Source organism: Felis catus, chromosome A3 (assembly GCF_018350175.1).
Source record: "Felis catus isolate Fca126 chromosome A3, F.catus_Fca126_mat1.0, whole genome shotgun sequence".
Lineage (NCBI taxonomy): Eukaryota > Metazoa > Chordata > Mammalia > Carnivora > Felidae > Felis > Felis catus.
The window spans coordinates 133411407-133430756 of NC_058370.1; the positions used below are offsets into that span (position 1 = coordinate 133411407).

Sequence of the window (19350 nt, forward strand, 5' to 3'; positions counted from 1 at the left end):
GCATTTTATCTGGCCTTCCACATGCCAATTCTTTCCATTGGGATTTCTTGGTGTCCAGCTCCACCCCAGCCCACACGGCCATAAACACTTGTGTGTCTGCAGCCTGGCCCCAGGGATTCCAGAAATAACAGCGGGGCCCTACATTAGAACGCTAGAACATAGTGAGGCATTTTTGCGTTGACACAGGCCCTTTGCAACCCAGGCCTCCCCTGTCCGTCAAAGCACAAAGCAACCTTTACGAGTCTGGACAGGGAGGGGCGTGTAGGAGGGAATTTAGATTTCTGGAAAGTCTGTACCTTCTCCTGCCATCTGTGTGACCTCTCAGATCTTCTATTCTAGAGATTCTCCAGATCTGCTCCAGCCCCCAGTTAGATTTAAAATCCTTCCTCAGCTGTGGCATTCTTTGGCTTTCAAAGATCCACTCCCTTGGACGCGCTGGAATTGGAATCACAGCGGCGGCGTGAGCCCAGATGGCGATTTTCAACTTAAGGTGGCACAGAAGCCTCTTCCCAGACGCCCAGAACAGTCACCTTATTTGTCAGGCACTGGGGAAGTGCCAGGAGAGAAAGGAGTGGCTGGAGGGGTGTGCCTAGTTTAAAGAGAAAAGAAAGTGCTAGTGGTGACCCTGAATAGGAGCCATCTGGGGCAAACTTTCTCCCTTCAGAAGGGTGTGACCAGGACAAAGTCGAGAAGAAAGTCAAAAGTCAAAAGCGAACACCTAGGGAGAGAAGCTTAGGTTTTCAAGGGTCCTCTCAAAAATAATACCATGAAATAAAACCCATATACGCATATAACAATGTGGGGAAAAAACATGTGTTCAGATGCATAACCTGGAAAGACTAGAAAGAAATATAAGAGCTGCTTTGGGCGGGGAGGGGTGTTTGATGGGCGTTTTTCTCCAAATTATCCCGAATGTCATTTCCCATTTTAAAGAAAATCAGAATATCTGGCCATTGCCGGAGAGACCTGCTTGGACTTTCCTGGGGGTTTCATAAGGGAGTTTTCGGTTTTAGGTGCCTGTCTGAAAACTCGAATTAATCACGTAAAGTCATTCTTAAGCCACCTTCTCCAGGAACGAATTCTTCTTTAATGGGGATGGGATTATTTCTAATTCGCAGCTCCAATCGCAACGTCATTAAAGGCTGGGTTCGGTGTGTGGAGCTCCAAACCTTTGTCACGAAAAGGAAGGTGGCGGTTCAGAAAGCAGCTCGTGCAGCGGTGCCGCAGCAGGAGACGCGGCCACCGCAGGAGAGGTGGTGCGAGCCTCCCGCTCCCGGGCCGCACCCACAAGTGCTGGGGGTGGCGGGGAGGATGAGGGGAGTTGGTAACAGCATCGCCATGGCAACAGTGACGTCCTTTTACCCTGGATCTAATTGGAGGAAACCCCGTGGCCGAAGCCGCAGCCTGCCGGCCAACCGAACTTGCCCAAGCCGACCCACCCTCCTAGCCTCCGCTTCCCCTCCCGCCCCGCCCTCTTTGCCCCCTTCCGCGCGCTCAGTGTTCACTGGCCAGCCGCGGGGCTGGAGGCGGGACTCTCGGATGCAGCTCGGCGCGTCATTGGGCGGTAGGAGGGAGGGCAGCCGCGCGGCGGCCCGCCCCTCGGCTCCGGGGTAGGCTGAGACGGGAGGGTCCTCGGCTAAAGCCAAAAGCGGATCAAAGTGGTGGGACTCGCGCCGCGGCCGCGGAGACGTGAAGGTGAGCGCCACGGTCGCCGCTGGCCCTCCTCGGGCCTGGCCGGGCTTGAGGGCAGGGCGGGAGGCCGGCCCCCGGGAGCGGCCGGCCTCGACGCCGCTCTCATCAGGGGCGGCTCTGGCGGCAAGGTGTGGGCCAACGGCCGCTTCCATCTTGGGCCGGGCGGGCGCGGGAGCGGCCCTTCCTCCTCCCCTCGCCGCGGGCCGCCTCCGCGGGGCGCCCCTCGGCCTCCCGGGCGCCGGCGGGGAGCGTGGGCGGGGGAGGGAAATTCAACTGGGCGGCGCGTGCGGGGACGGACAAAAGGGGCGGCGGGCGGGCGGCCCGGGGCGGCGGGCGCATTGTCTGACGGCGCCGCCCCCGCCTTTCTGTCCGCGCTCTCTCCCGCCCGCAGGCCGTCCGCACGCCTCCTCCCGATCCGGGTCGGTGCTCGCCCTCGCTCAATCTCCCCGTCCTCATGGAGAAGACGGAGCTGATCCAGAAGGCGAAGCTGGCCGAGCAGGCCGAGCGCTACGACGACATGGCCACCTGCATGAAGGCCGTGACCGAGCAGGGCGCCGAGCTGTCGAACGAGGAGCGCAACCTGCTCTCGGTGGCCTACAAGAACGTGGTGGGGGGCCGCAGGTCCGCCTGGAGGGTCATCTCGAGCATCGAGCAGAAAACCGACACCTCCGACAAGAAGTTGCAGCTGATTAAGGACTATCGGGAGAAAGTGGAGTCTGAGCTGAGGTCCATCTGCACCACGGTGCTGGTGAGTCTACGCTCGTCGGGGTTGGGGGTGGGGGGGAGGAGAGGGGGCGGCGGGAGCCGGGGAAATGTGCGTCTGGGGCGCCAAGGCCCTTTTGTGTGAAGCCTTTCATTGAGAATTTCATGGGAACGGGAAAGAAATGTGGGCCGGGGCTTGCCTGATTGCCGACGTGTGGAGGGTTTGAGCAGGTTAGCTTTGGCCTCCTTAATGTGTTTAGTTCCTGAGACTCAAAAAGCTGCTTTTCCAGGGGTGAGGAGATCTTTGCCCGGATGCTGGGTTGCTTGCTACACTGTGTAGCTTGGAAACGTCCGAGTAGGTTTGTGCGAGACTGAAAATCATTTCTAGGCTTGCAGAGGAGATCTGGGCACCCTTTAAAGGTACGGAAAGAACTCACAGACTCCAGCCTTTTTGAGCGGAGGTGCCGATGGAGAGACCATGTGTGAATAGTAGGGTTTCCTCGTAAACCTAGCAGTGGAAATTTCCTTAGAAAACCTGAACAGATACTTCGTTTTTCGGGTAAGAGTATCTGCTGAGCTTTTGCGTGTAGAATGGAGGGGGTGGGGAGAGTTCGGGAACTGTGCAAAAGGTACAGCCGAATCTAAAGAACAAAATGTCCTAATAAATTTCGGTATTTGGTGACGTTTTCTGGCTATCGTTTAGTTACACTTGAACACTGATGTATCGAATCAAGTTCATTTCTGGTGTGGAGCCGGCGAGCAAAGCTTTCCAGGTTTTGAACTGTCCAGTTTTAGCAAGGGTGGCAATTGGGTGGAGTAGGGGACTGCTCTGATTCACTCTTATTAGTGAGAGAGAACATTTTTAGCTTTGTCATTGCATGGATCTTTTGGTCAATAACGTAAGTTTTCAAGTTTCAAATGCCAGTGTTGTATCCTGAAGTGTTGTTGTTTTTTTTTTTTCTTAGTACTACTTTTACAAAAGGCTTACTGATTTTTAACGTTTTAGGTGGGCTTTGAAAGGCAAGCATGCTAGATGGATGATTGATTTTTCAGGAGGGCATAGAGGGGAAAATGCCTTTCCCCAACCTTCTCCTCCTTGCCCCATCAGATCACGTGGGCAGGATTTTTTTTTTTTTTTTTTCAACTTCTCTTTCTAATACAAATAATGGTTGATCTGGTCAAAATCATGGCTGATGGAGAGAGCAGGTAAAGGAGCAATGCAGAACGTGCACTTTATGTTATATTTATAGATCTCCTTAGCTTCCACACTCTGCCTGGCATGGAGGAGGCACTTTAAAAGCTTTTTGAGGGGCGCCTGAGTGGCTCAGTCCGTTGAGCCGCTGACTTCAGAGGGTTGGAGCCCGAGTTGGGCTCTGCTGACAGCTCGGAGCCTGGAGCTTCGGGTTCGGTGTCTCCCTCTTTTCTCTGTGCCTCTCCCCTGCTGGCGCGCGCTCTCGCTCTCTCTCTCTCTCTCTCTCTCTCTCTCTCTCGCTCTCTCTCTCTCTCAAAAATAAATCAACATTTAAAAAATAAAGTAAAAGCTCGTTGAGCCGAATTGCTGCTGTCTTCGAGAAATTTGCCTACTTGAAAGCGAAGGTAGACCTGAATAGCATATGGTGATGGTTACTGACGACATTGACTCTATTCGCGAAGGAAGACTCCTCCAAATCCCTTGTGTGAAAAGGAGAAGCTTTTCTACGAATGTAGTACTTACTTGGGTGGCTCTTGCAGCACGTTTGTCTTTCTGTTCAGTTATTACTTTGCACTTTGTTAGTTACCTTGCAGCAATTTAGAATTACCCCAGAGCTTTTCCGGTTCCCAAGCAAGTGAACTGTGGGCCAAAGGGATATTTGTTTTAAGTCTGTGGTTCCTACAGATTTGGTTTTTATGATGGCACGAGTAGAGGAGAGTTTTGTTTGGTTGATAAGTGACTTGAAAGAGAGACCAGGGATATTAAAGCGGACTTTCATACGGATCATTTCAGTAAGAGAGAACCCCTGAAATGAGGACAATTTTTTTTTTATGCCTAGTGAAATGGAAGAGTTTTAACTTGATTAATTGGAGACACCAAGGTGTAAGGAAAATATTTTTATTAACAAAATGACTTGACAAACTAATGATGACTTGATGGCTAGCCTGTAAAGAAATGCTGGGAAAGCCCGTCTTTAAGTTGGCAACTGTATTTGAGGGTTTGGTGTGTGCAAGGCACTTGGCTAAGCAGTATGGGGAAGAACAAAGCTGAGAACCATAGATTTTGTCTTCTGATAATTCATGGTAAGGAGTGCATATGGGCAATACCCAAATATATAATTTCCCTAAGAGGGTTATGAACAAAATGCTACATAGTTCAAAGAAAACTGAAACCTCAGGAAAAAAGCCTCACAAAGCGAGGTTTTTGGAGTGAGCTCTGGTGGAGGAGCATCTGCAAAGGGAGGGAGGTGGGAACTCCATACGACAATGTCATGGTTTTCCTCCTTTGGTTGACAGTGGTGGAGGCATTGATTTTTGAATGGGTGTTGAAGGCCCTGCATGTAAGCAGCATCTAGAATTCATGGTTTGGGTGCTAATTTGTAGTCGAACTGATAGATAAGGAAATGATAGACTAGGGAGCAAGAGTCTGATGACTGATAAATTAGTGATTTAATGTCGAGTCTATCAAAATAATGTGACGAGTGAAACAAGAGGTTTCCGAACATGGGTGCTATAACAAGATTTTTCTCTTTTTTCCTTTGTTGAACAGGAAGGGAATTTGGTGTGGAGGAAGTGAATTGTTATAGAAGGTGAAACTGACTTGTAGAAGACTAATAAAAGAGTAACCTGAATGATAGACAAAATTTTGGCCCTAAATATCAGACATTTTCAGCCTCTTTCCCTTTTTTTTTTTTTAATGTTTATTTTTGAGAGAGAGAGACACACATACACACAGAATGTGAGTAGGGGAGGGGCAGAGACAGAGGGAGACACAGAATCCGAGGCAGGCTTCAGGATCTGAGCCATCAGCACAGAGCCCGATGTGGGGCTCAAACCCACAAACTGAGATCATGACCTGAGCTGAAGTCAGATGCTCAACCAACTGAGCCACACAGGCGCCCCAACCTCTTTCCCTTTTATAGAGCAGTAGGTTGGGGTGGAATTATTTAGACTATTTAGTCAAAATGACCATGGTGGACAATTCTTTAACTTTTTAATTTTATTTTTCGTTTTTAAAAATCTTTTTAAATATTTGTTTATTCTTGAGAGAGAGAGGGAGACACAGAGCCCGATACGGAGCTCGAACCCATGAACCCGAAGATCATGACCTGAGCTGTAGTCGGATGCCCAACCAACTGAGCACCAGGACCCATCTTGTGATAAACACTATATTGAGAGAGGATACTGAACTGTAGAGGCAGAAAAAAATGTTAAAATCCAAATGAGTAATTGAAAGAGCAAAGGAGAATAAGAGGGCCCAAATGGCCAAGACCAGACTCTATGTAGAATCTTAGAGAAGTTAAAGATTTCACCAAGTTACCTGTCTCTCGGTTTGTGAAACTGGAGGGTTGGGCTAAGTTTCTGGGGTCTCTTCTCATTCTAATTTTTGGGGACTATGAAGTTATACAGGTCATGGCTATTCTTTCTACCTCTGTTCTGACTTTCTCTGAACTCTAAAATGAGTAATATTTAAAGTCCAGGTCGAAGAGCATGTCATCGACAGTGTATGAAATGTTGGAAGAACTAACAATAGTGAAATGGTTGCAGGAAGAGGGGGTGCATGAGTTGCTGGTTTATTGGGAATAGCAAAGTTTAAGCAAGAAAGAGTAGTAAGTTGTATGACAACCAGGCATGTGTGTAAGTGTCACCAAAGTCTTCTGGGACTTGGGAACAAAATCTATCCTTTACAGAATCAGTGACCTTGGAGAAAGAACAAGACACTCAGAATGTATACAAGATAACCGCTATCTCAGACAATCCTATGCTGTCCTTTTGCGTCAGTGATCTTTTAGTAGACTAATTCTAATAAGCTGCTTCAATGTAACATTAATAATAACAGAAACTAAGGTATATGTAAATAACAATCATTTAAAATGGGATATAGAAACTGAAAGTTGTCTGTGTATAAAAGCAGTGTAGCCTTAACTCAGTAACATGCTTGAATTTAGTTAAGGGTTCTAAATTAATCTTTTAATGAAAATTTGTGTTATTATTTTCAAGTAAGACTGATAATATTACTCTTGATAGTTAATGAATCTTAGCCTAATTTTATTGACATTGGAAAAATTCTGGGCTCTGGAATCAGATGGACTATTTTTAAATCCTTATGCCATAGCCTTACACTGTTTTGACCGTGGGCAAGTTTCTTAATCTCTTGGCCTGTTTCTTCATCTATAAATTGGTGATAACAGTGCTTGTCTTAATAGGTTTGTAGCTAAAATAATAGCAAATAACTGACATTTATTGGACACTTACTATATATTAAGCACTGTTTTAAGCATTTTATACTCACTTTGTTCCCGTAAGTTGATAGTATTATTTCTGTTTTAAAGTTAAGAGAACTTAGGCAAAAGGAAAATAACTTGGTCAGTGTATCACGAAGTTAGTAAGTGGTGGAACAGGGATTTGAACCCAAGTAGTCTGACTCCAATGAAATTGAATGGAACTCATTCGGCCCTAAGTACAGTGTAGCTGACTGAAGATTACAGTGCGAGTCTTTTTTGAGGCATTTGTATGTACAGTTTGATGTGAGCCATTATGTTTGTAAGTTGTGAGGGAGGGAAGATAGATCTGTGGTGGACAAAACACTCTGAGTCTATAATTTTGAAGCCCTCTTTATATGCAGGATATTGCAATAAAATTCTAAAATTCTTGACTCTTGGATCTTTTGTTTTTAGATTGTTAGCTCTTTGAGCCAAGAATTGTTTTTTGAAGAGTGAAATGGAAAGGAACGTTGTATGTACAGACATCCAAGGGTAAAGTTAGATCAGGGGTTCTCAACCAGGTGAATTTAGCTCTTGGGGGACATTTGGCAAGTTCTGGAGATAAGTTTTTGATTGTCAAGAATGTTAAGGAGGGGTGCCACTAACATATGAGTTAGAGACCTGAATGCTGCTAAGCATCCTTTAATGCACAGGCAAATCCACAACAACAGAATTACCCAGCCCAAAGTGTCAGTAATGCCAAGGTTGAGAAACTGTGGACTGGATCATGAATAAAATGAGCAGTATTAAGTTGATCTGGATTGTATAATGCCTGTCCTTCGAGTCCTTATTAACATGTTGGCATCTTGTCAGAACCCTTTGTCTAGAGTTCAGTCATTTGTGTTTTTTCTCCTTGTTACTATTGCGTGTGTGCTGTTTAATTCTAGAGTTCACTTTTCTGGAACTTAATCTGGTGTCCTGTATTTTCAAGGATACGCATCATGGTGCCTCCAAAGCTCTGAGCTTTGCTCTTTGAAAAACTTGACATAGAAGAAAAAAAGATCCAACTGAAATTATAGTGAAATTTATTAGGAAGAGGTGATTAAAACTGATGAATGGCAAATATTCCCCTCTCATTCATAACTGCCACATATAGAATATATATAGCAGTGCATATCCACAGGTGGTTCCAGGCTTTTAAACCCTTGGTGTGCGTTTATTTTAGGATGTTGCATAATTATACTGATGGCTTATTGAACATTTAGGTTGTAAGTCTCACGTATGGTTTTACTTATAAAATGGTACCATAGCATGGGATTAGTTAATTCAAGGTGCTTAACACTTGGGAGATCTGCTTGATCATATTGATATTGATGTTCCTGTGTGATACTTCTCAATACCGGCTTTTGTGTTTAGCTCTGTTTTTTTCAGAGTAAGAATAGAAAATATCTTTATACCATTGACTCTCTAGGTTTTAAGGAAGGGTAGTAGAGAAGGCATCATTTAAAAGATAGGAAGAGCTGGGGTGCCTGGGTGGCTCCGTTGGTTAAGTGTCTGACCTCAGTCGGCCATGACCATGAGGTAATGATCTCATGGTTCTCGAGTTCAAGCCCCACTTTGGGCTCTGCACTGACAGCTCAGAGCCTGGAGCCCACTTCAGATTCTGTGTCTCCCTCTCTCTCTGCCCTCCCCCACTTGTGCTCTGTCTCTCCCTCTCTCAAAAATATTTAAAAATTTAAAAAAAAAAATTTTTTTTTTCAACGTTTATTTATTTTTGGGACAGAGAGAGACAGAGCATGAACGGGGGAGGGGCAGAAAGAGAGGGAGACACAGAATCAGAAACAGGCTCCAGGCTCTGAGCCATCAGCCCAGAGCCCGATGCGGGGCTCGAACTCACGGACCGCGAGATCATGACCTGGCTGAAGTCGGACGCTTAACCGACTGCGCCACCCAGGCGCCCCCTAAGATAGAAGAAAAAATAAATAAAAATTATAGTTCATCCATTGCTACTTTAAACTCTTAATCCGTAGGTAAATCAGTGATGAAGTTTTCTTGAATATTTCACGATAAATAATTTGACCAGATTTGAAAACACTGTTTGCATTTTGAAGTATTTCAAGACAAAATGATGTTATATAGGACTTCAGAATAATGGGTGGGGGTGTAAATGAAGAGTGGCTATGAATCAATATAAGTGCAGCTGGCTTTAATGGGAATTCGTTATACTATTCTTTCTTGTGTATGTCTGAAATTTTCCATAACTGAAAAGGTTTTCCCCTCCCAGAAATACCACTCCCTAGGTATTTACACAAGAGGGATGAAGACGTAGGTCCAGAAGAAGACCTGGACAAAAACCTTTATCCTAAAAGCAAAAAATTGGCAGCAATCCATTAATAGTGAAGTGGATAAACTGTGATAATGTGTATATGGTGGAATACTGCTCAGCAATAAAAAAGGAATGGACTGTTGATACGCACTGCAATATAGACAAGTTTCAAAAACATGCTAAGTGAAGGAAGCTGCATGAAAAAGTACATTGTGTGATTCCCTTTATATGAAATTGTAGAAGAGGCAAAAGAGTAGTCTGTGGGTGAAAAATCAGAATAGTGGCCTCTGTGGGAATGTAGGCAGCGACTGACTTGACCAAAGGGAACTTTTCGTGGTGATTATGATGTTCTTTTTGTTGAAATGGGTTGAAGTTCCACAGGTATATGCGTCGGTCAAAACTCAAAAAATGTGCACCTAGCATTTATGCATTTCATTGTATGTAAATTTTGCTTCAGAAGGAAAAATGAGTGAATGTATCTTCGGTTTACATGTGGACTGGATCATGAATAAAATGAGAATAAAATGCAAACTAATAGAAATGAGTGGATATGTGATAGAGCGAGTATAATATGACAAAAGGTTAATGGTAGAATCTGGGTGGTGGGTGTAGAGGTGCTCACTGTAATTGGTGGTTGCCGTGTATTAGGGGTATGACATTCCCCACTGTTGTGGTTGAATGCCTTTAAAACCTATAGCAAGAAAAAACAGTGAAACCTAGGTCTTACTGATGTCAAGATACGAGCATATATAGAAAGGTATTGATACCTACCTCAGAGAAACGGACCGATGGACTTGGCACCAAAGGGTTTGTTTTTATTTGGTGATGAGTGTTAATTAGATTGGAGTTATGGGGTCCAGTGGAAGATTTACATAATTGACTGATACTCTAGGGCTTGTAGGTTTCTTTGTTTGTTTTTAAGTAAACTCTTTGCCCAACGTGGGCTCAAACTCACAACCCCAAGATCAAGAGTTGCATGCTCTACCAGCCAGGACAACCACACCTACCTCTAGGGCAGTGGTTTTCAGACTTCTTGGACTCTGGACACCTTTGCAACCTAAACACATTGTGGAACCCAAAAGCTTTTGTGGAAATTATTACCTATAGATGTTTACATTATTAGAAATTAAAAGTAATTGTTTAGAATGCATTTGGAATAATAAGCCTCTTAGTTAATACAATGTGTGGTTTTTAAGATTGTGGTAAAATATATATAACATAAAATTTACTATTTTAAGTGTACCGTTCTAGGGCATGAAGTACGTGTACGTTGTGCAACCGCACCACCAGCCATCCCCAGAATTTTTTCATCTTTTCCAACTGAATTCCCTGTTCTTCCCTTCTGGCAACCACCATTCTTTCCATCTGTAAATTTGACTACTTTAGATACCACATATAAGTGGAATAATAACTTCTAAAAAGAAAAGTAAATAGTGGCATTGCTTTACGTTCTATTGTAATGTCCCATCTCTTGTAGCTTCTAGAAAACACTCATTTAAGAGTGACGGTGAGAAAGCAAATAGCATCTTAGTATTGTGAAAATGGTTTGACTTTGTGCCTTCTCCCCAGAGTGCAAGAGAGACTCCTAGAGGTCCCCAGATCACACTTTGAAAATTGCTACTCTGGGGGGATTCTGCCTTCAAACTTGCTAGTCGTCATTGTGATGAGTGATTGAGCACTTTTCTGAGTAGTTGAGTCCATATTAATTCCTGAAAAATGGAAGAACTGGTATTTTGGAATGGCTTCTGCTTCCTTATATTGAGAATGTTAATGTAAGGTTAATATAATCTCTGTCTTCGCTCTGATCTCTCAACCCAAAAGCAGAGTTGGCATTAATGAAATATGTAGATAATGATCTTTTGGAGTTGCTTGCATTTAGCTTTGAAAGTTACACGGCTTTGGGGTGCTTGGGGGGGCTCAGTTGGTTAAGTGTCCGATTTCGGCTTAGGTCACGATCTCACGGTTCCTCAGTTTGAGCCCCCATTGGGTTCTCTGCTGTCAGCATAGAGCCCGCTTTGGATACTCTGTCCTCCTTTCTCTCTGTGCTTCCTAGCTCATTCTCTCTCTTTCTCAAAATAAATAAACTTTAAAAAAAAAAAAAAAAGAAGAAGAAGCTACACAGCTTTTGAAGACAGGTTAGTTGTGAACCAGCATGGTCCAAGCATCTCAAAAAAAACCATTGTCTTTCACACAGATCTTCCCAATCCATTTTACATTTTTTTCTATCTACATGAGCTGTATTCCATGATCTCTTCATCCTCTGGACCATTTACTCTAGCTGGGTTTGGCATAATGTGGTACTAAGTGTGTGTCGTAACTATTCCTTACTTTAGTGACCGTGAACATTGTCTCTCCTGTATGTTTGCGTAGGCTTTACTTGCAGAAATGGGGAAACAGTGGTGCAGGTGGTGAGAACGTGACTGTGAGGATTTCTGGAAATTTAATGTAAGTGCTTTGTTCTTAAAGGGCAAGCTTAGATTGCTGTTTATAAATGTCAGGGTAACTGGGAATTAAGTGAGAAGGTACATGAAAATACTTCTGAATACTTAAGAGTGTGATACTGATGTTCACATCACACTTTTTACTGGTCAGGTTACTCTTGGCCGGCGTTAAGTCCTTTAGAATTAGTACTCTCACTTCGCCTCTTGTTTTGCTCGGTCCAAGCCATTACTTGAACATAGCTCAGAAAAGTTTTGCTCTTTAAGAACTATAGTATTAGAGCCCTGCCGTTAACACACATACATAAATGGTGTTTTGACCTTTCTGCCTGGTATTATTTCCACGTATTGAGCAGTATATTTTTTAGACCTTCAGTGCTTGTGCTGTCTTCTCATAATTCTGATAGACTAGTGAAGAGGTTGGAAAGGTTACAGTAAGGGTTTATGCATCTTTTAATCAGAAAATACTCTAGATTATTTGGAGGCTGGTTACAGAGACCATCTTGGTGATGTCAAAAACTTAGAGTTTGGCAGGATTGAATGTCCCATTAATATCATTGTTATGTGAAAGTTATTTTTAATGTAATTTAGCTTTTACTGTATTTAATCTTGTAAGTATAATAAACATCCAAGGACCGACATTTGAAATGGGAAATGGTGTAGTATGTTGAAGTGACTTCAAATTGAGATGAGAGCATTTATCAAACTACTGATGGTCCCCAGAAGATTTTTATTTCTTCCTCCTTTCCCATACCTGCCAAGATATTTGAGGTAGAAAAAACTTGGGAACCATATAATTAGAGAAATGATCAAGAGAGTAACAACTTGGGTAGATGAGGGAAAGAAGCAGAGGAGTGTGCATTGGCTGGGCTCAATGGCTAAGTTTAAGAGGAAAGAAGATATTTAAAAGGCGGTGTTTATTCGGCAAATTTCTTTTATCTAAGGGCATTTCATTTATTTTGCACAGAGATTAGACTATAATTAAGAAAATGGCATTTTTTATTATTTTATTTCTTGTCACTATTTTTTATCTTTATTGCTGTATTTAAATACGGCAGAGTGGAGTGCCTGGCTGGCCCAGTTGGTAGAGCATGCAACTCTTGATCGTGGGGTCGGGAGTACAAGCCCCACGTTGGGTGTAGAGCTTACTTTTAAAAAAATAATTAAAAGTGTGTGTGTGTGTGTGTGTGTGTATGTACGTATGTATGTATGTATAATTCAAATACTGTAAAATTCGCCTAAAGTATATGATTCCGCAGTTTTTAGCGTATTCACAAAGTTGTGCAATGCCACTACTGTAATTTTGGAACATTTTCATCATCACAAAAAGAAAAACTATGCCTGTTAACAGTTACTCCCCATCTTCCTTTCCCCCAGCTCCTGAGAACTACTAATTTACTTTGTAATTCTTTTTTTTTTTTTTTAATTTTTTTAATGTTTATTTATTTTTGACAAAGAGACAGAGCATGAGCAGGGGAGGGACAGAGAGAGAGGGAGACACAGAATCCGAAGCAGGTTCCAGGCTCTGAGTTGTCAGCACAGAGCCTGACGCGGGGCTCGATCTCACAAACCTGGAGATCATGACCTGAGCCGAAGTCAGATGCTCCACCGACTGAGCCACCCAGGCGCCCCTAATTTACTTTGTATTTCTGTAGATTTGCCTATTTTGGCCATTTTATCATATAACTGGAATCATACACTCTGAGGCCTTTTGTGTCTGACTTCTTTCACATAGCATAATGTCTTAAAGGCTAAAGACTTAGCCATGCCTTTTTATGGCTGAATAATATACCATTGTATGAATATACTACATTTTTATCCCATTATCTGTCTGTGGATATTTGGATTCCTTCCAAATTTGACGACTTCAAATAATGCTACTGTGAACATTCATGTACACGTTTTTGTGTGAACATGTTTTCATTTCTCTTGTATATACCTGGGTCATGTGCTAATGCTTTTTACGCATTTGGGGAACTACAAGAGTGCCTGAGCGGCTGCACCATCTTAAACTTCCACCATCGTGGAATCTGCATCCTCACCAGCAATGCTAGTGGGTGTGAAGCAGTATCTCCCTGTGCTTTTGATTTACATTTTCCAGATGATTAATGGATGTTGTATATATTTTCATGTGCTCACTGGCCATTTGTGTATCTTTGGGAGAATTGGCAGTTCCAAGTCTTTGCTCATGTTTTAATTGGGTTGTCTTTGTTAAGTTGTAATATTACTTTATATATTGTGGATACTGTGCTTTTATCAGTTACAGGATTTACAAATATATTCTCCCATGTTTTAGGTTGTCATTTACTTGCTTGATAGTGTCCTTTGAAACACAAAAGTTGGTAATTCTGATGAAGTCCAATTTCTTTTTTTTTTCTTAGGTTGCTTGTGCTCTTGGTGTAATATGTAAGGAACCATTGCCTAATCCAACGTCATGAAGATGTACACTTTTCACCTAAGACTTAAAGTATCTTAGGTGTTACATTGAGGGTTTTGGTCCATTTGAGTTAATTTTTGTATTTTTGTATATGGTGGGAGGAAGGGGTCCAACCTTCATTTCTTTTCATGTGGTTGTTCAGTTGCCTGGCACCATTTGTTGAAATGCTAGTTAATCCTTTTTTTTTTTAATTTGTTGATTTTTTTTATTTACAAATAATACAAATAGATGGTTAAAAATTCAGTTCTTACGTAAAAGGGTATACAGTGAAAAGTATATCTTCTCTCAGACGCAATAACTATTACCAGTATGCGTCCGGAGGTAATTTTATACCTGTGCAAGCATATCTCGGAGATAAATTCATGTCAGTATACATAGATTTTGTAACTTTTGATAGTTCTATGTTACTTTATTGTGAGCATTACCGTACGTAATTTGACTGGTAACCTGGTGCTGGACATGAGGTGGCTTCCAGTTTTTGTGACTACATAGTGCTTGCCTTCAGGTCTTAGTACTTAAGAGTTTTGAATAATTAATATACCCTTGGTTTGAAATTCTCAACTTAAGGAAAAAATGGTCAGAAATGGTTTGGCATAAAAGTTCACTTAAGGAAAACTTGTGACTACTCCGTCCTTGAACTTGAGCCAAATTGTTTACCCAAAGTACTCCATAGTTTGTTTCCGTCCCTCTACTTACTGCTGTTCTCACTCACTTGTAAAGCTTTCCCTCTACCATTTTTGTATGTTGAAATCACACCTACCCTGCAAGATAATTTAGGTGCCCCTGCACGCATTCCATAGTCAGTTACAAATTATTGTTTATAATACTTTCAGATCTGTTTCCTTGCACTACTCCATGTGCAGTTACGGATAGGTGAGACATATGTTTACCTGTAGGAAAACTGAAGCATATTAATTTACATACTTACATAGCCAGTTAGCTGTGAACTCAAATTCAACTTTCATAGAAAAGTACTCTTCCTGTTGTCCACTGCCTTTTATCATAAAGCCTTCCTTTACAGACCACGTTCATCTGAGGTCATCTCTCCTTTCTCTGGGTTCTCTTTTGTCTGGAAGTGGGGAGAATTGGGGCTTTACACAACCATGCTCTTCAACGAGAGCAGCTCCCATTTATCTCTTTTGATACATCCTTCTGTTTAAAAAGAGTCGGGGAAGGAAGTAATTACCGATTGGTAAGATATTCAACTATTACCATGTTAAAAGAAGTCCATTTTCCTTAATGGGACTTAGGAGACCTTCCAGTTTTTCTTTCTCACTCCTTCCCTCTGTGCTCCGGCTACATGGAACTACTTTCCTGTTCTCCTGTATTGTGAACTTTCTTACTCTGGCTCTCATGCTCTCCCCTGTGTAGGAATGTGTTATCACATTTACGTAACCTTTTCTTTCTCACTAGGCCTAGTGATGGGGCCCAATTCCGTAGGTAGTGTCTGGAGTTTACCTGTGTCCTGCCTTCTTCTTGTGGCTGCCCCCAAAATAAATTGTAACCAGTTCAGATCAGTATTGGCAAGCTATAAGGGTATGTAAGAATAAAGACTTCATCTTTTTTTTTTCCTCTCTATTTTACTAAGCACTACTTTATTTTTCAAGGTTATTGTTTTGTGCTGTACCCAGTAGTTCAGTAGAATATAATCGGTAACCTGCATAAATTTAGTTCCAAATGTAGAATAATTTCCTTACCACAGTCTCTTAAATTCCTGTTGACTCTCTTCTTCCCTTTGTACCCTATGACAGCTATCTGATAGATGGGAGCACTGTATATAATATAGCAGCAGAGATAAATGCATGTGGCACGGGTTAGCTGTTGATGGGAAAATTAGTCTACAAATAATTATATAATTTCTGTGCTTTAGAAATGGCTTAGTCCAGCTTGTCATAGACTTACAAAAGACAGAGTTCATGGGGTGCCTGGGTGGTTAAGCCTCTTGAGCATCTCACACTTGAATTCGGCTCAAGTCATGATCTCATGGTTTGCAGGATTGAACCCCGCATTAGGATTGAGTGCACTGTCAGCATGGAGCCTGCTTGGAATTCTCCCTCTCTCTCCACCCCCCCTCCTCCCTCCCCCTTCCCCGTCTGCCCCTCCTGTGCTCTCCCTCTCAAAATAAATAAACTTAAAAAAAAAAAAAAAGGCAAAGTTTGTATAAAAGTACACCGGTGTCTTCAATAGTATAAGCTATGAACTATTTTTAGTAGTTTTCCTAGGAAATCTCAAAACTTGACCCATATACTAAGCTAGCAAGGCAGTTTTGACCTGATTTTAATTACTAGAACATGCTTTGTATTAGAGATCAAGATGTCTGTCAGTACCAAACTTAAGATTTGACTTCCTGTTTTGTTTTGGTATTCCTTTTTTTTTTTTTTTTTAAGTTTATTTATTTTTGACAGAGATAGAGTGTGAGCATGAGCTGGGGAGATGCAGAGAGTGAGAGGGAGACACAGAATCCGAAGCAGGCTCCAGGTTCCAAGCTGTCAGCACAGAGCCCGACACAGGGCTCGAACTCACAAACTGTGAGATGACCTGGGCTGAAGTCGGACGCTTAACCGATTGAGCCACCCAGGCGCCCCTGTTTTGGTATTCCTTTTAAGGAAACCTCTTGTTTCTCACTATCATTTTTCTTTTCATTTGCAAATCAGTGGCTAGAGTAGTTTCATATCAGTAAATTGCATAGTTTTCTAAGGGGAAGGAAGTATAGACGTTGGTATTAGCCTTGGTTCTTTTAGTAGCACTGATATTTAAATGTTGGTAAGTTGTGGTTGTGTATGTGTCATTGTTTCTTATGCAGATTGACACATTTGGAAAGTAGTATTAGTACTACCAGCTGGATGTATTAAACTGTCATTCCAAACCTGTATGTCTTGGCCAGAGAGTTGAGAATCTTTGAACAGAAGGTATACCATTCCTGTTAAGGCAGCTCAGCATCCAGCTGCTAAAATGTGAGGAAACAGCAGACAGGTCAGAGATGAAGGACTGGGCATTACATTTGTTTCTAACATGTGGATTGGCTCTGCTGCTTTGTGTGAAGCGAAGTACAAAGACTGTGCGTTTTCTTTGCTATGCGCACATGGCAGTTCACACACATCCCAACATTTGTTAGAGGCTAAAACTTGGTTACGTGTCTTCACCACCATAGTGGTGACAGCTGTGTAGGTGAGTTAGAAGATAGGATGAACATTCTTCTACAAGAACATTTTATTGGTTTGGGGTTTTCTAAAGTACTAATTGTTTAGGGGAGCAGAGGAGGTGCACTGTGTTCATAAAAAGGCCATCTTGGCCCCTAAAAAAAGCACCACTGTGCTGTAGCAGGTGTTGATAGCAAGACTACTGTCATTGGTAATCATTTTTCCTCATACACGGGATGGTGGTGGCTGGAGACCTGATGGACCAGGAGAAAGAATTTAAAATATTTGGGGCAGAAAGATAGGTAAAGTTTTTTTCTTTTTATTGCGAGCTCTGGGTTTTTTTTTCCTGCCTTTCCCCTTGCCTGCTTATTCTCTGGTTTCTAGCTCCCTATTTTCTTTTGCCCACAAAAATAATCAACTGCTTGACTGCTTGGACCACTCTGGCTTACTTTTTGCTTTTATTATAACTATAGTGACACATATCCCTTTGGGTCTGAAGAATCCATATTAGTTCTCTATGAGAACAATTGGTCATGACGGAAATCATATTATTTTGATTTCTTAGTTTGACAAATATCTCAGCCAGTGTTGGATTTTAGGTCTGTTACTTTTAGAATTATGTTTCAAAAGTTTGAATACAGTTGGATTTTAGTTTAACACTACAGTCAGCTCTTTCTCCCAAGAATGCATGTGCGCATTCATGAATGCCCTGGGTTTGTATGACTTTTAATAAATAGTAACTGTTGCTATGATGGCCCAATAACAGTTTTGCAAGGATTCCCCACTGCCACCAAAATCAGGATAAGGAAGAGTTTGTTTGGCAGGGGCACCAGATGAGTAAAAGCATAGTGGACATTGATGGCCCAGGGTTTGTCCCCTTGGCCTTTTGGGCTCCATGTCTCATTTGTTGGCAGTCTGAGAGTGGAACTGCAAAAACTGTAAATCGATCAGAGAATAATGTTAATTGCCTACAGACCAGTTCACAGGAGAAACCAAATTCAGCATTAGGAAATTGCTTGGTGAGCACAGAAATCAACAAAAGGCGATAGTTAGATGATCTTAATGACTAGTTACTCTGACACCTGCTGCATCCAGCCTTGGTATAGGTGCTTTGGTTTGGAAGACTGTGTTCATGGACCCAAGTACCTTGTCACTAGTGCTGGAGATTACTTGGTGTTTGCTTTTTCACTTTCTCCCCAGTACCTGCCGTGTTACCAGCTTCTAACATAATTAGTGCCGATATGTTTGGCTTCAGGTACATGGGAGGTGCCTCATTATTGCTCGGTGCTTGCTCTTCCTGCTGTTGCAGGAATGGTAATCATAGAAATAAGGTTGGGCCTCAGTCAGGACAGTGCTTCCCAAATGTTCTTGTGTTATGGTACACAGAAAAACCATCTTTATACGACACACTGGGGAAAATGGATTCCCCCCCTCCCCCTCAGCTCACCCTGCTGCTGAGAGGTTCAGTATCTCTTTACCATTATATTAGTTGAAATCTATAGGTTAGAGTCTTATTCTGGAGGATGGTGAGTGCTAGGCTATAAATTTATTCTTTCTTCAGCAGGCCATTGGGATTTTTGAGCAAGGGATTATTAATATACCCAGAATGGAATTTAAGGTTAATCTGGCAGCAGGCTGTAAAATGGATTAGAGAAAGACAGCCCTAAAGCCTGATAGATCAGTTAGGTGATTGGATTAGTTGAGGTGAAATGATACGGTTAACTTGGATGATAGAAATAGGAATGAGGCTTGAGAAGATCAACATGTAGACGCAGAGAGGGCTTGACAGCTGGTGGTAGGATGAGAAAAGCAGAGTGAAAGTCAAGGGCAGTGCTGATGGACCTGGACCTGGGTGGCTAGGAGGGGGAGGAGGATGGTGGAATAATGAGTGGAAATAAGGACTGTAAGTATAGTAACAGGTTTGGAAAGACATTTACTTCTGTTTAGGACATTTTGAGGTCTAGTAGAAACTCATGTTTATAAATGTATGAGGACGCTCAACCATATAACACTACAGAGAAGTTGGGAGTGTGGATGGGCTGGTAGAAGGAGTTGGTTGCCTTACCTCCCTGAGTTTAGTGCACTTCAGAGTATGGCCTTTAGCTTTGTGGACTCAAACACACTTCAGGGATAGATCCACACCAATCAAGTTCAATGTGATTGGTGTATAAAACCAAGAACATTGGGGTGCCTGGGTGGCTCCGTCAGCTAAGTGTCCGGC

General features: G+C 42.4%; 1 protein-coding gene across 1 annotated transcript in view; it reads left to right on the plus strand.

The window, feature by feature from the left end:
• The first annotated feature begins 1536 nt into the window (after window positions 1–1536).
• Window positions 1537–19350, plus strand: part of YWHAQ (tyrosine 3-monooxygenase/tryptophan 5-monooxygenase activation protein theta) — a 38898-nt gene continuing 21084 nt past the window's right edge. The window contains exons 1-2 of the mRNA XM_003984508.6: window positions 1537–1695; window positions 2084–2440. Coding sequence (XP_003984557.1) covers window positions 2147–2440 — 294 coding nt within the window. The 5' untranslated portion in view covers window positions 1537–1695; window positions 2084–2146. The remainder of the gene's footprint in view (window positions 1696–2083; window positions 2441–19350) is intronic.